Raw genomic sequence first — 16,659 nt, forward strand, 5'->3', positions numbered from 1 at the left:
CACCAATCTTGACCCCACATTTCTCCTCATAGAGCCCAGCCTCCCAGATAATCTGTTCTGCATACAGGTTGAAAAGTTATGGAGATAGGATGCATCCCTGGCATACGCCCTTCCCAATTTTGAACCATGCTTTTGTAGCAAAATAATATATATTTTATAAATAATATAACTTGGGGAAGACTAGAGAGCATTTGGCTGAGTGAAGTATCTCAGTCACATAAGAATTGTGAAAATAGGACAATAACTGAATAAGATATGGATACATTTTCAAGAGAAAGTGGAGAATGGGGGCAGAAAAAGAGAAAGGGGGGACTCACTTGTAATGGCAGAGGTTAGTAGAGGGTGGAGGGGGTGAAGTAATGGGAAAGATTCAATGGGGGCTTGAAACAATGGGATGACAATAGGTATAAAGCAATGGTAACTATGCAAAACAATGTATATGAATATATAAAGTACAAGTACAAAACACAAGGTATATAAATGATTACATGGAAATCAATAAATGTCTTTAAAAAAGAGTGAAATAATTAATTTTTAAATATTACTTTTAAATCTCCAATACTATAGGTCTGTTTATTAAGTATAATCTATTATAAATATCTTTGGCATAGAAACAGAACTTAATAATCTCGGGAAAAAGATGTATCTTCTCACTATGACAAAAGGACAATGTTGATAATGTTGAGTTTTTAAAATTCATTGACAATATTTTCCTTAAATTTTTATTTTATATTGGTTTGTGTGTATAGTATTTCACATTCTTTTTCATTCAGATTTTATTTAATACAGTCATTCCCAGTCATTGTTACTGTTATGCGTCATCAAGTCACTTGCAACTCATAGCAACCCTATGTACAATAGCTGTAAACCCTGCTCTAAACCTTATTATTCTGACACACCTACCTCCATTACCCCAGTCACTGAGTCAAACCATCTCATCAAGGGTCTTCCTCACCTGCGCTGTCCCTCCACCCTCCCAAGCATGATGTCCCTCTCTAAAAACTGGACCTTCCTTGCAACATTCCTGAAGTATGTCAGACGAAGCTTCAGAATCATTGCCTCCAAGGGGCAGCCTGTTTTCACCTTTCCTGGATAAACCTGTTTGTTTTCTTAGCAGTTCATGGTTGTTGTTGTTGTTGTTGTTATGTTGTTATGTGCCGTCGAGTCGCCTGCGACTCATAGCGACCCTAAGTACAACAGCCCTAAATTCCGCTCTGCCCTGTGCCAATCGCACTGTCTCCGACACTCCCATCCCAATTATCCCAGTCACTGAAGCAATCCACCTCACAGACGGCCTTCCTCTCCTGCGCTGTCCCTCCACCCTCCCAAGCATGATGTCCCTCTCCAAGGACCAGTCTCTTTTCACAACATGTCCAAAGTATGTTAGACGGAGCCTCAGAATCCTTGCCTCCAAGGAGCCACCTGGTTTAACCATTTAAAGGACAAATCTGTTTGTTTTCCAAGCAGTCCATGGTATTCTCAATACTCTTCTCCAGCACCACAGCTCAAAGGCATCAATTCTCCTTCTATCCTCCTTGGTCATTGTCCAACTCTCTGATGCATAACAAGTGATTGCGAAGACCACAGCCTGTATCAGACGCACCTTAGTCTCCAGAGAGACACCATTGCTCTTCAGTACTTTGGAGAGGTCCCTAACAGCAGATTTTCCCATGGCAATGCGCTTTTTAATTTCCTGGCTGCTGGTGCCAAGACTGTTGACTATGGAGCCAAGCAAACTAAAGCTGTGTATAATCTCAATCTCTTCACCATCCATCCTGATGCTGCCAATTGGTCCAGTGGTGAGAATCTTTGTCTTCTTGACATTGAGCCTCAATACATAGTGTAGGCTGCAGTCCTTGACACTCTGCAGCAGGCGCTTCAGGTCCTCTTCAGTTTCAGCAAGCAGGATTGTGTCATCCGCATAACGCAGGTTGTTGATAAATCGTCCACCAATCTTGACCCCACATTTCTCCTCATAGAGCCCAGCCTCCCGGATAATCTGTTCTGCATATAGGTTGAAAAGGTATGGAGATCGGATGCATCCCTGGCATATGCCCTTCCCAATTTTGAACCATGCAGTGCTCTGCTCTGACGACTGCCTCCTGGTCCAAGTATAAGTTTCGCATTAGAACGATCAAGTGTTCTGGGATTCCCATTCTTCTCAGAGTCAGCCATAGTTTGTTATGATCTACACAGTCAAATGCCTTTGCATAGTCAATGAAACACAGATAGACATTCCTCTAGTATACCCTGCTTTCAGCCAAGCTCCATCTAACATGAGCTACATTCAATATTCTTCTCCAGCACCACAGCTCAAAGACGTCAGTACTCCTTTTACCCTCCCGAGTCATTGTCCAGCTTTCTGATGTATTGCATAATTGCAAAGACCATGGCCTGGATCAGGCATTCATTATGTTTTATTAAATTAATCATCATTAAACTATGCCCACCATCCCTTGTCTTTTCAGGTCCCCACCACATCTTTCTCATTTCCTTTACACCCTACAGCAAGCATTCAATGCTGGCGAGGATGTGGAGAGGCGGGAACTCTCATACACTGTTGGTAGAATTGTAAAATGGTACAACCACTCTGGAAAACTGTTTGACATTTCCTCAAAAAGCTGATCATAGAAACTCCTATATACAACTAGAAATAGACTGTAGGGAAATTAGAACTGAGGTACAAATGGAGATTTGTACATCAATGTTCATGGAAGTGTCACTCACCATTGCAAGAATGTGGAAATGGCCCAAATGTCTAACCACAACTGAATGGATTGAGAAATTGTGCATTCACACAATGGAATACTATGTGGTACACAAGGAGCAATGATTCTGAAAAATACCACCTAACTTGGGAGAGACTGGAGAACACTACACCGTGTGAAATAACCCAGTCTCATAAGGACAAATAGTGCATAAAACCATTATTATAAAAATAGGATAACTAGTAAAGCATGTACGGGGACCCAAGGAGGGAAAGGTTGGGAGGAGATGGGTGAGGGTAGGTAGGGGCAAAACAACAGAGTTGTATAATTTTCCATAGGGATTACACAGCATCAACATTTCTAGCACTATAATTTCTTGTATAAATGCAAGATGTTGGGTTATTGCTCAAAACTACTTTTGTCAAAATTTTTTAACCAACGTGTAAGCTACTTTAATAATTTTTTCTTTGACAAATAAGAAATCCAAGATTATTCTAAGCCTTTTATTTCTTTGAGAGGCAAATAATGTTCTTACCTATTAAGAGAGGAGATTAGCCACACAACAGCTCAGATGCTCTGCCTGACATCCATACATCAGGACCAGTATTTCATAATCATTTTTTCATAATGGGGTGAGACACAGCCCAGAAAATCATTATGGAAATAAGAGCTTCTTGCGTCTCACTTAATGCCATATTTTATGGTAGAGGACAAATTTAATTTCTTTTCACATTTCCTATTTTCAGCTATGGATTGTTTTCCTCCCTTCTACCTTGCTCTTTCTTCAAAGGACGCACAATACCTGAATGCCAGAACCTATCAGGAAAGACGATTTACCACCAATGACATTAAATGTAGCAAAATTTGTTAAGGATGTGATTTATCAAAACCCCTAAAGAAAGTTCTAAGCCGCTTCTCTACAAAGAATTACTAATTTCTGTAGCAAGAAGCAGTTGATTCTCAGTTAATAACTAAAAAGGGAGCAAGAAAAAATTAAAGGGTTTTTTTCCTGCACACTACCTTGTATTTTAACTTAGAAAATAATCACATGAAGCATCGTAAATAAAATCTAACTGCTTCAATAAAGACCATCATAGCAAACTGACAAAAATCTCAGGGAAAGACTGAATAGAAAATCAAATAAACAAGTCCGCATAAAGAAAATTATCCTTTGCTTGTTTAATCTTTTCCTGGAAATCAATCAAGCTGGTTCTCGTGGGTAAACACAGCTAGTTTCTCAGATCTGCCTTTCTGTATGTGCCGTGTCATTAAGGGGAAAAAGCCTACCAGGTCATCAAAGATGTCCCTTTGATGCACGTGAATGGTGATCAAAGTCTCGTACTTCACCCGCTCCACAGAACTGAGCTCCTTGGTGGTCATGTCGATCAGGGTGTTCAGAAGATCCAGGAAGGACTGATTGGTTTTCTGCATCACTTTCTTATCGGACTTGGCATTTCTAAGAGCTTCTTCTGAGTCCCGTGTCCATATCATTTGAATCCCTAATAGTCCAACCTTAATGGAAATAAAAAGGCTTTATGAGTGTGTGTGACATTTAAGCAGAGAGTTCAAGAGGCCTATTGTAAGGAGTTGCGCTGCCAACCCAAAGGCAGGCGGTTCGAATCTGCTAGCTGCTCTGTGGGAGAAGGACGGACAATCTCTTCCCACGTGATTAACTCTGAACACCCACTGGATCGGTTCTGACTCAACGGTACACGGTACACAGCGACGGCATCTCTGGAGTCCTGCGGTGTACTCTTCGGTCAGTTGTGTTACTACCTCAGGCTGTTTCTCTCTAGTGCCTGGAATCCACCAGCTGCTCCAAGGAAGACAAATGAACAACCTTCTCTCATGTGATTTACAGCCTCAGAAACCCAAGGGAGGGTCCGATAGGAGTCAGTTCTGGCTCAAAAAAGAAAGGAGAATTGAGTTACAGCATGTGTATATTTAAGTAGAAATGACAGCATGGGGATTGAATTGCCGCTGACTGATAATGAACAGAAAGTTGCCTCATCCTTTACCAAGGATGTTGTTGTTGTGTACCAGAGTTGGAAGCGACCCATAGCTGACCTTCCAGCGGGTTTTCGGAGGCAGTTAATCGTACAGAATGAGATTGCCCATCCTTCTCCCGCAGAGCAGCTGGTGGCCTCGCACTGTGTGCCTTCAGGTTTGCAGCACAGCTTCTTGCCACTAGGCCACAAAATCGCCCTCAATAGCAACATAACAATGACTTGGGATTTTTAGTGGTTATAATGGTTATTATTGTTGTTGTTGATTGTCTTCGAGTTAAGCACGACTCATAGCGACCCTATGAATAAAAGGTCTGAGGCCCCTAGTGGTTATAATTAAATTAGTGGAACTACAAATTCAAAAGCAATCCTTGATTATATCAATTTGATGCTGCTGTTGTTGTTAGGTGTTGCCAAGTTGAGTACGACTCAGTGGCCCTATGAATAAAAGGTCTGAACCCAGTCTTGTCCTGCATCATCCTCACACTTCCTGACACACACAAGCCCATTGCAGCAGTCACTGTGTCAATCCACCTAGTTGAGGATCTTCCGGTCCTTCACCGACCCTCTACTTTTCCCAGCAGTATGTCCTTCTCCAAGGAATAGCCCCTCCTAGCAACATGCTCAAAATATGTGAGGTGAAGCTAGGTGCCATCTAGACAAGTACGGCTCAGAATAACCCTACGAACAACAGACCTGAACTCCGTCCTGTCCTGCACCATCCCTATCATACTCAACACACGTGAGTTCATTGCTGCAGACACTGTATCAGTTCACCTCAATGATGGTCCCTCTCTTTCACTGACCCTCCACCTTTCCAAGCATGATGTCCCTTTCCAAAGATCAGCCTCTCCTCAAAAGATGTCCACAATGTGTGAGATGAAGCTTCACCGTCTTTGTCTCCAAGGAACACTCTGCTTGCACTTTGTCCAAGATATATCTGTTTGTTCTTTTGGCAGTTCAGTTACAGGCAGGTAGAAAATACATCAGAGACTTGCTTTCTCAAAACCAGTGCAGCACGTCTACCCACAGGAGATACTCACAAAATCTTTATTGATCATAGTAACCCAGAGAGTACTATTCCCCGAATTTTCATGCCAAAATAGACTTCTCCTTTTTCTAGTAAACACTGAACACATTTTTAAGATCTGTGTACACTGTCACATAAATAATGAGGCTAAGTAGGAAAAGGCTTGTTGGAAGCTAAATACAACGTACTAGATGTCTCTACATCAAAATACATGCAGAAATTTACCAATACATGCACGGATGTGGCCAGAAGGGACCAGTCTTTGGAGAAAGCCATCAGACTTGGATGGGTGGAGAGACAGCAGAGGAGAGGAAGATCCTCAAAGAGATGGACTCACTCAGTGGCTGGTGTAATGGGGGTAGCTGTGTCAGAGACTATGAGACTGATTCAGGATAGGGCTTCAGCGGTGTTATAAACAGGGTCGCTGTGACTCAATGGCACATACCAACAGCAATAACAGAAAAAGCTATATAACCAAATACAGACAGACAGATGAAAAAATAACATGTAGCTAAAATAGGTAAGCTTGCACTGCAATCCCAAAGGCATGCAGTTCGAATCCACCAGTTGCTCCATAGGAGAAGGATGGGCAATCTCCTCCAGTTCAATTAACTGCTTCTGAAAACTAGAGGGTCAACTATGAGTTGGTTCCAACTCGATGGTAAAAAACAACAACAACACAACAGCAAGGAGAGGAGGCATCTCATCAAGATGGATCAACAAAGTGACCGTATCAACGGGCTCAAGCGTATCAGAGATGATGAGGACAGCACGAGATAGGGCAAGATTCCGAGGATCCTATGAGTCATACTTTACAGCACCTAACACCATCAACAACAACTTGGAAAAGCAGAGGGTTAGTAAAGGAGAAGAGGAACATCCTCGAGGAGATGGGCTGACACAGCGATTGCAGCAGAGGAGAGAGATTGTGAGGATGGCATGGGATCAGGTAACATTTTGATCTACTGTTCATAGTGTTGTTTGAGCCTGTGTCAGAATCATATCTACATAACTTTAGCATGGAACAACATGACTGTATAGTTAATAAACCCTCATGAAACTCTTGATATTGGTCTAGAGTTATTTAAGGGCCCCTTGTAAATCTTAAGACAGTAAATATTGCTATGTCAATGTCCAAATGCATGCACCTTAGTGCTCAATGCAGTAATTATTATAACAGTAAAGAGAGGGAAGTATTTGAAGTCTCTAACAACAGATGAATGGAAAAGCAGTCTATACACACAGTGGAATACTATGCAACAATAAAGAATAAAGAAGATTTTTAAAAAACACTGCATAACATGAATAAATTTGAGAACATTCTGCTGAATAAATTAACTCATTCACAAAGGAAAAATATGGTATAATCTAGTATGAATGTTCTATTTTTTAAAGCTAAGGCATCATTTACACATAGACCTAAAATGTTCTTTGATAAACTGCATGGTGCCACTGTTGTAAAACAGGACTGACCTCGAGGTTGGGGGGAGACTGAGAAAGATGGGTTCAATAATGTATACCGCATTGAAACAGATGAGGGAGAAAACTACTTAAAAGGGATATGTGATTAGGTATTTTTGTCATGACGGGAGTCCAGAGCGAAGGCTGCACAGTGGAGTGGATCTGGGGGGAGGGATTGTAAAACAATGAAATAATTTTTCTTTTACTTTTCCAAGAGGATAGTGTACTCAGGGGGAGGGTTGGGAGGGGACAAAAGTGCAACAATGAACGAATGGAAATCCAAAGTCTCTGTAAATTTTAATTGAAATTAATAATAAAAAAAATTTTTAATGTTCTTTGATGCTTATCAGTTATAAGAAGGGAAAGAGAGGGGAGGAAAAATCAGTAACTAAATACTAGAATGTTGTTGTTGTTGTTAGGTGCCCTCAAGTCGTAGACTACTCATAGCTACCCTATGAATGAAAGGCCTGAGCACTGTTCATAGAGTTTCCAGAGGCAAGCCATTTCGGAAGTGGATGCCACTCCTGCTTCTAGGCTTGTTTTAATGGAGGAGCTCCACCAAACACTGTCCACCATGGGGAACCATTATCACATATAGCGCATCAGTGTCACAGTGTTTAGCATCACAGCAACCACGAGTTACCTCTGTACAGCAATTCACACAGACCAGCGCTATACCACCTAGAAGAATGTTTGACAAGAACTATTTGAACCAGGCTTGAGGGACGCAGATTAAAATCACCCACCTTGGGCTTGATAGCATAACTTTCTGTCCACTAGGCCAACTGGTTGCCCTATGTTGTCGTAGTTATTGTTGTTAGGTGCCACCGAGTCATAGACGACTCATAGTGACCCCATGAACGAAAGGTCTGAGCGCTGTTCATAGAGTTTCTGGAGGCAAGCCATTTCGAAAGTGGATGCCACTCCTCCTTCCAAGCTTCTTTTAGTCAGGGAGCTCCGCTAAACACTGTCCACCATGGGTAACCATTATCACATTTGACACATCAGTGTCGCAGTGTTTGGCATCACAGCAACCACAGTTACCTCTGTGCAGCAATACATAGACCAGTGCTATACCATCCAGAAGAATGTTTAACAAAAAAACAATTTGAACCAGGCCCGAGGGCCGCAAAGAACCCTGGGTGGAGTCGTCCAGAACCAGCAGGGCCGCCTTCTCCTCCCCTCTCGCTTTAAACCACCACCTGCTTAAACCCTAGGCCACACCTCAAGGGCCTTGCTTCTAGGGGAAGAGCAGTCCTGCATGTCAAACACAAGCCCCAAAAAAAGCACACAACCCCAAAAACATGTGATTATTTGCACATGAGGACCGCCATGCTTGGGCAGCAAGAAGCCAGAGAGAACCCTGGGTGGAGTCACCCAGGGAGAATATCAGGCATAAATTAAAATGGATGGAAGGAAAAAACCATTTAAAAAATATGTCAGAGATCCAAAACGCCTCTTCTATGAAAAATACTTTCCTGGAAACACTGACCTGAGCAGGGAAGGATGACAGGAATTCAATCAGTTGGAAATCTGTTTCTTGAATATTTGCAGCTGCCTGGCGGATCACCTGATGTAATGAAGACTGAGATTCTTCCAAGAGAGAATTGAGCCAGGCTTCCACATTGCCCTCAGCCATCACAGGCTTCTCCAATTCAATCGTCTCCCCCTCTCGAGAGGAAACTGACAGAATGCGATCGTAGATCTGTGTTAGAAGCCAAGGGGCAAGAGTTATCTCCATATAACACATGGAAAGCAAGTTTTGACTTTCCCTCTATTCCCCTCGTGCCAATGATATCCTTCCTGTAGTCAATTAAGTGGCAGATACAAATAAAATATGACATAAAATCAATCAAAGCAATGAAAAAGTTAACCATGAAATCCAAAGAGGGATACTATCAACCCCAGATAGTCTATACTCAAGAAGAGAGACTGTTTTCTTAGAGAAATAGTTACTACAACTGGAGTGATTGAAAAATAACATTTCCAAGTAAAATGATCTTTTTTAAAAGTCTGTTATTGTGCTGATTATCTGGATGAGATTTAGCATTTCAAACTCTGTATTATAAACACACATGTTTTCAGGAGTTGGTAGTTGTTTGTGCTGTTGTTAGGTGCTGCCAAGCTGACTGTGACCCAGCCCTATGAACAACAGATGGAAATCTTGTCCTATCCTGTGCCATGCTCACGATCTGCATCAAGCCCAAGTTCATGGCTGCTGTCACTTGGGTCCAGCCACACCACTGAAGATCAGCCTTTCCTCCCATTACCCTCTATTTTTCCAAGTGTGATGTCTTTTTCTAAGGACTGGCGCTTCCTGACAACACACCCAGAAGGGTCATAATGTCTTTTTTTTTATCAACTAATATATTTTTGAGCTTATTTTTTCAGTGTAGGTTTACAAATTATATTTTTTTGTACTGGCCATCATAACCATTTTGTTTTATAACATTTATTATAATCCATTAATGTAGGAATTCCCAGAATGCTTGGAAAGGTGGAGGCTTGGCAAAAGAGAAGACCCTCAACCCGATGGACCAACACAGCAGCTGCAGCTCTAGTGTGTAAAAAAAAAGGATGAGGGGTCTTCTTCCCAGTTGCCGCGGAGTTGTGTGGATGCAGAGGCCCAGATGCATTCAAGATTCCTCTCCACCAGCAACGCACCACCATACCTGAGGAAAGTGTTGCTGCCGGAGGTGTAATGGATGTTAATACCACTTTACAAGAGGTGATAAAGACCTTCCTCATCCACAATGGCCTGGCAAGTGGAATCTGCAAAGCTGCCAAAGCCTTAGACAAGCGACAAGCCCCTCTGTGTGCCTGCATCCAACTATTATGAGCCTGTGGATGTCAAGTTAGTAGAGGCCCTTTGGGCTGAACACCAAGTCAACCTGATAAAAGTTGATAATAATAAGAAACTGGGGGTGTGGGTAGGCCTCCACAAAATTGACCAACAAGGAAAGCCCTGCAAAGTAGTTGGCTGCACTTGTGTAGTTGTTAAGAACTAGAACTATGGCAAAGAATCCCAGGCCAAGCACGTCATTGAAGAGTATTTCAAATGCAAGAAATGAAACCAATAAAGAACGTCACATATTGGGGGCAAAAAATTAATGAGGATGGCACAGGATAGGGCAGGGTTCAGATCTGTTGCTTTCAGCATCACTGAGTTGTACTTGACTCGACAGCACCAAACAACAATGCAAGTAATGAATGTGTAGTCAACATATTACTGTGTATTGTCTTCTACTGGTCATCTCCCTTCAGTTCTATGTTGCATGGCACAAGAGTAACAACACACTAATTGACTATTTTTAGTTCCAATGTACAGGTTCAAATGGTGTTCTGCCATCCCCTAGCCATGCAATAGCTCCTAGACTTAATGTGCTGCCTGTACTGTTGTTAAGCACTATTGTGTAGACTCTGACTCTTAATGACTCTCTGTGCAATAGAATCAAACCCTGCCAGAACCTGTGCTAGCCTCAGTTTCTGTGCTTAAGCCCATTGTTGCAGTTACTGAGAATAAATGTCCGTTTGCTAAAGCTATCCATTTGTGCTATGGTGTATGGTGACCTAGTGGTAAGAATCTGTGCTGCAATCTCAAAGACTCATGGTTCAAACCTACCAGTTGTTCCACAGGAGAAAGACAGACAAACTCCTTCCATGTGATTTACTGCCTCTGAAAACCCACTGAAGGGTCAGTTATAGGCTGATACCAACCCAATAGTAAACAACAACAGAAAAGTAAGACACCAAACAAATTCAGGATTCTATGAACTTGTTGGGGAAAGTCTGAGAATTATAAAATTATCAATAAGCAGGATAAAAAATAAGAACAATCACCATTCTGAAAACTTCTAAAATCTCATTGAAACAGTCAAATTATTGAGGCAGTTATGCCTAGTTAAAGAGTCCACTGCCTGCTGTGTTGATTCTGACTCAGTCACGTGTCAGTTTGTTTCTAAAAAAGGTTTTTGTAAACCCTATGGCACAGTTCTACACTGCCCTATGAAGTTGGTATGAGTTTGTTTAGGTAAGGTGCTATTCTATCTGCAATTCATATCTTCATGCTGCTGCATTTCTAGGTAGTTAATTAGCATGAAAAAGTAATGAACCGTATAGTGCCTTCATCATCATATTTCAATTAAAGTTCATGAAAAGGGTTGGAAGCAGGAGTGGCATCCACTTCCTAAATCATATGCCTCTGGAAACTCTAGGAACCTGGAGGAATGACAATAGTTACAGAAAGGCTGCCGGCCTTTTGTTCATAGGGTTGCTATGAGTCATGCTCGACTTGACGGCAATCAGCAACAACAACAACAACTTGAAAAGGGAGTTCTGATGGCATAGGCCTTCAGAAGGGGCACAGCCAGCCCAAAGATAGCACCAAATCCACCTACTGCTCAACTGGAGAAAGACAGGCAATCTTCTCCCATGTGGTTTACTGCCAGAGCCATGAACTTCTGGAGAGTCAGCTATGAGCTGGTTCTGACCCAGCCACAATGAGTTTCTTTTATAAGAGACCTATATGCAGAACAGATTATCCGGGAGGCTGGGCTCTATGAGGAGAAATGTGGGGTCAAGATTGGTGGACGATTTATCAACAATCTGCGTTATGCGGATGACACAACCCTGCTTGCTGAAACTGAAGAAGACCTGAAGCGCCTGCTGCAGAGTGTCAAGGACTGCAGCCTACAATATGGATTGAGGCTCAATGTCAAGAAGACAAATATTCTCACCACTGGACAATTGGAAGCATCAGGATGGATGGTGAAGAGATTGAGATTGTACGCAACTTTAGTTTGCTTGGCTCCATAGTCAACAGTCTTGGCACCAGCAGCCAGGAAATTAAAAGGTGCATTGCCATGGGAAAGTCTGCTGTTAGAGACCTCTCCAAAGTGCTGAAGAGCAATGTTATCTCTTTGGAGACTAAGGTGCATCTGATACAGGCCATGGTCTTCACAATCACCTGTTATGCATCAGAGAGTTGGACAATGACCAAGGAGGATAGAAGGAGAATTGATGCCTTTGAGCTGTGGTGTTGGAGAAGAGTATTGAGAATACCATGGACGGCTAGGAAAACAAACAGATTTGTCCTGGAAAGGGTTAAACCAGGTGGCTCCTTGGAGGCAAGGATTCTGAGGCTCCGTCTAACATACTTTGGACATGTTGTGAGGAGAGACCGGTCCTTAGAGAGGGACATCATGCTTGGGAGGGTGGAGGGACAGCACAGGAGAGGAAGGCCCTCTATGAGGTGGATTGATTCAGTGACTGGGATAATTGGGATGGGAGTGTCAGAGACAGTGTGATTGGCACAGGACAGAGCGGAGTTTAGGGCTGTTGTACATAGGGTCGCTATGAGTCGCAAGCGACTCAACGGCACATAACAATAACAACAGCAACTCGTGTTGTAGAACACATTGTGCTGTGCTGACCCGAAGGTCTATGGTTTGAGACCACGTCAGCGGGAGAAATATGGGTGATCTCCTCCCACTACGATTTACAGCTTCAGGAACCACCCGGAGCACTGTCCAGCATGGGGACTCACTTAACTGCAGCGGGTTTAGCTTTTGGGTTTTTTTCATTTGAGTCTGTTGTCATTGGGGGTCTCAGAAGGACCTAATGTAGGAAGTGTGAGAGGGAAAACTCTACTGCTTTTCTGAGAGGACAATTTACTTTCTATCCCTCCAGAAATTCTGTATGCTTCCATTGTTGTTGTTATTGTTGAGTACCAACGAGTCAGAACTAACCCATAACTGATCCTCCAGCAGGTTTTCGGGGCAAAAAAATCACACTGGAGGAAACTGTCCTCTTTCCCCCTGCAGAGCAGCTTGTGGGTTTGAACTGGGTGCCTTATGCTTACGTATAAGTTGAAATTCTTTTTAATTTTAAAAAGTACTTTACATAAAATGTTACCATCATGTCAGGTGGCAGAGGAAAACTGCCAGATAAGGTTTGCTCGACTGTGATCTTGAAGGAGTTAGAGCACCTGGTCTTTTTTCCCAGAGAATCACTGGATGGGTTTGAACAATCAACATTTCATTTAGCAACCAAATACTTACTCAGGGCTCCTTTATTCAAATCTACACCTCGGGTATTGAGAGGTCGCATGGCTCTGAGGACATACAAGCTTAGGCACTGATTAATGGACAGAGAAGTAAGCCTTTGTGAACACAACATCAACAAGGCTTAATAAAGACACTGGCACTCCTAAGATAGGATTTGCAGGACGGGAGTCAGAATCAGACACACCTTGTCATGGAATTTGACAGTCTTTATGTTGTCAAACACATTCAGCAAATGGGCTTGGATGGTGTGTGAGTCCGAGGCCTGGCCCAGAATCTCCAGAAGGGCAGGGTCCGAGACGAAGAAGAACCGAGGGAAGCAAAGACGTTTCTTCTCCAAGTATCTAGCAGAGGAAGAAGACGAGTTAACTAGACACATAGTATAGGTCTTTCTAGGAATAAATTAACCTGGATCGGGCACTGGGGCAGCTCAATTTATTTCTCACTCAAATTGTCCATGCTTTTAGGTTTTGTTTTACTACACACTCACGCACCACCATCCAGTTGGAACCGCCTCGCAGCTGACCATCCACTGGGTTTTTGAGGCTGTAAATCACATGAGAAGAGATGATTGTCTTTGCCCCCTGGGAGCTTCAGGTGGAACTGAATCACCAGAGTTACACAGTCTGAGTTAGCATTGAAAGTCCTAGTGATGAAGCCACCAGTTTTATCAAGTAATAGTTTACATTCTGATGTTGTCGATGTGCCAGCAAGTCAATTATGACTCACAGCGACCTTATGAACAATAACTCTGAACCTTGCCTGATCCTGAGGAAACCTCATCATCTCTGACACGCCTCTTCCTGTTGCCACAGTCACTGTGTCCATGCATCTCATCCAGGATTTTCCTCTTCTTGTGCTGACTCTCTACCCTTCCAGGCATGATGTCCTTTTCCAAGGACCAGTCCCTCCTGGCAACATGCCCAAATTATGTAAGATAAAATTGTGAAATATTTGCCTCCAAGGAGCAGCCTGTTTTCACCCTCTCCGGCACAGACTTGTTTGTACTTTTGACAGTCCATTGTATATTCAAGACTCTTCTCCAGGACATCAACACAGTCATCGATTCTTCTTTTGTCATCTCTTATCACCATCCAGCTCTAGGATGCATAGCAAGCAATTGACAAAACTCTGGCCTGGATCAGGCACACCTTGGGCTCTAGATTGACACTTGCTCTTGAGCACTCTGGAAGGAGATTTTTCTCATTTTCCCTAAATAGAATGTCTACATATACTTCAGGCAGGTACCCAGGAGGGACTAGTTTTGGAAAAGGATATAGAGCTTGGAAGGGTCAAGAGACAGAGCAGAAGAGGAAGACCCCAGATGAGATGGATTGACATAATAACTGGGGTAATGAAGGTCGGTGGGTCAGAGACAGTGAGCTAGATAGAGATAGCAGAACCCTGCTCAGGATAGAGCAGGGTTCAGACCTATTGTGCATAGAGCTGCTACGAGTCATAGTCAACTCGACGGCATATAACAACAACCTTATATTGTGCTTAATATAGAAATTTTTGTTCTTCCTTTGTTGCTGTGAAATATTGTCATGTCACTCGTGACTCCTGATAACCCTACACACCAGAGAATGAAACATTGACCAGTGCTGTGGAGAAAACAAACTTAGCATTAATATAAAGATTTTGGTTTTGTTTTGGTTTGCTTGTTTCTAAACACAGTGTTGTGTCAGCTAAAAGCTGCATCTCATTCCCAGAAATGTGTTCTTAAAAGGAGTCCCAGCAATCTCTCACCAGAGCAGAACTAAAATTCTGCTCTGAATGCACTAATGGAAAGACCTGGATCCTGCCTCTGGCAGGCTACTAACCGCATGAATACTCCTACCACCTCCCTGCTTCCAATTAGGCTCTCATCTTTGTATTTGCTTTCTTTTATGATGATTCCTTCTGCTTTAGGTATAGGGTGTTGTTGTTTTTTCCACATAGAACTTTATCTTCACTTTCTGGCTTATTTTATTATACAGGCATGTTTTATTGTGCTTTGCTTTACTGCACTTGGTATGTACTGTGTCCTTTTTACAGTCTGTGCCAAGCCTGGGTTGAGTAAATCTCCGGGGCTTATTTCTCCATCAGTGTGTGTTCACTTACACATTTCTGTGTCACAGTTAGTCCTTCTTACTGTGTTTTGAAGCTTTTCATAATGCTATTGTATACTTAATGGACTGTAAAAGCACACACTCATTGACCTCAAGTTGGAACAATCTCATCGGTGACCCTCTAATGAGTTTGGTTTTTTGTGGTGTTTTGTTTTTGGGGTGTTTTGTTTTGTTTTTTTAAGCAACGTGTTTAATTGGATGATTTCCATAAACTATACACAAATTTTCTAACCTTCACCATTCCAGTGAAGTACAAGACCGGCTGTGGAATAGAAGGTGCATCAACGTGGCAACTTCCTATCCTGGTTGCTTGTTGGGTGGGGAGTGGGGATGGTCTTTTATTTTTTAATACTGAGCCCCTCATTTCAATGTACAAAAAAATTACTCTGATTTGATATTAAACGGTATTGAAACAAAAGGGATTAAACAGCAAATATTACTCTATGTTGGAGTAGAGGTGGGGGGAAGAATGAGTCCTCCAAAGCAGGAGGGGACTCACGCTGCTCCATTTTTACTTTTGGTGGTCTCAGGAAAGTCTGATTTTTCTTCTGTTTCTTGCCTTTTCCCCACCCCTATGTCATTTTAATTTTTTTTTCCATTTTAAAAAGAGCCCATCAACAAACGACTGGATAGAGAAGCTGTGGTATATTCACACAATGGAATATTACACTGCACTGAAAAAAGTATCTCATGAAATATTATTCAAAATGGGTGACCCTGGAGGACATTATGCTGAGTGAAATATCTTTCTTGCCTTTTGTGTTTGCCTGGAAATTTCACCAGCTATTCACACGACCATCTCGACTTTCCTCAAAGTTTTTTCTGCCTCTCCCTCTCTCGTTTAGCTTTTTCTCGGCCTTCAATCTCTTCTTCCCTTTGTCACTTCCTTTCATGCATCTCTTTGGCTTCTCTTTCTTTTCTTTTAATTCCCAGTTTGGCAGAGAGCTTCATGGTCTGTTTGTACACTGCCTGTTTGCACAGATCCGGATCATCTTCTTCCACGTTTGTAGGTTTCCCTTCCTTCTTTAAGTGCTTTTATCACTCTTTGACAGTGTGATCCACACAGTCTTTTCCTGCCTGAATTACATCAGGGCACCCTTCTCTTGTTCCTGATCCAATAGCAACGTGTAAGCTTTGTCCACAGCTTTAAAGGCCTTTGTTGCTCAGCCAGCATCGTCTTGATTTTTGTCAGGAGGCACCAAGATAGATAACTGCCGAAATCTGTTTTTTATTTCCTCATCTGTCACTTTGGGATGCATCTGAAGAACCTCCAAGGGGTTC

The 16,659-nt window shown here is 42.4% G+C and overlaps 1 protein-coding gene across 1 annotated transcript in view; it reads right to left on the reverse strand.

The window, feature by feature from the left end:
* DNAH5 (dynein, axonemal, heavy chain 5) overlaps positions 1-16,659 on the reverse strand; it is a 382,826-nt gene that overhangs the window by 245,990 nt on the left and 120,177 nt on the right. Inside the window, exons 32-34 of the mRNA XM_006895016.1 lie at positions 13,455-13,611; positions 8,698-8,910; positions 3,996-4,220 (exon numbers count right to left, since the gene is read on the reverse strand). Coding sequence (XP_006895078.1) covers positions 3,996-4,220; positions 8,698-8,910; positions 13,455-13,611 — 595 coding nt within the window. The remainder of the gene's footprint in view (positions 1-3,995; positions 4,221-8,697; positions 8,911-13,454; positions 13,612-16,659) is intronic.

The sequence above is a fragment of the Elephantulus edwardii genome, unplaced genomic scaffold, assembly GCF_000299155.1.
Source record: "Elephantulus edwardii isolate Elephantulus edwardi_28Jun2011 unplaced genomic scaffold, EleEdw1.0 scaffold00153, whole genome shotgun sequence".
NCBI lineage: Eukaryota > Metazoa > Chordata > Mammalia > Macroscelidea > Macroscelididae > Elephantulus > Elephantulus edwardii.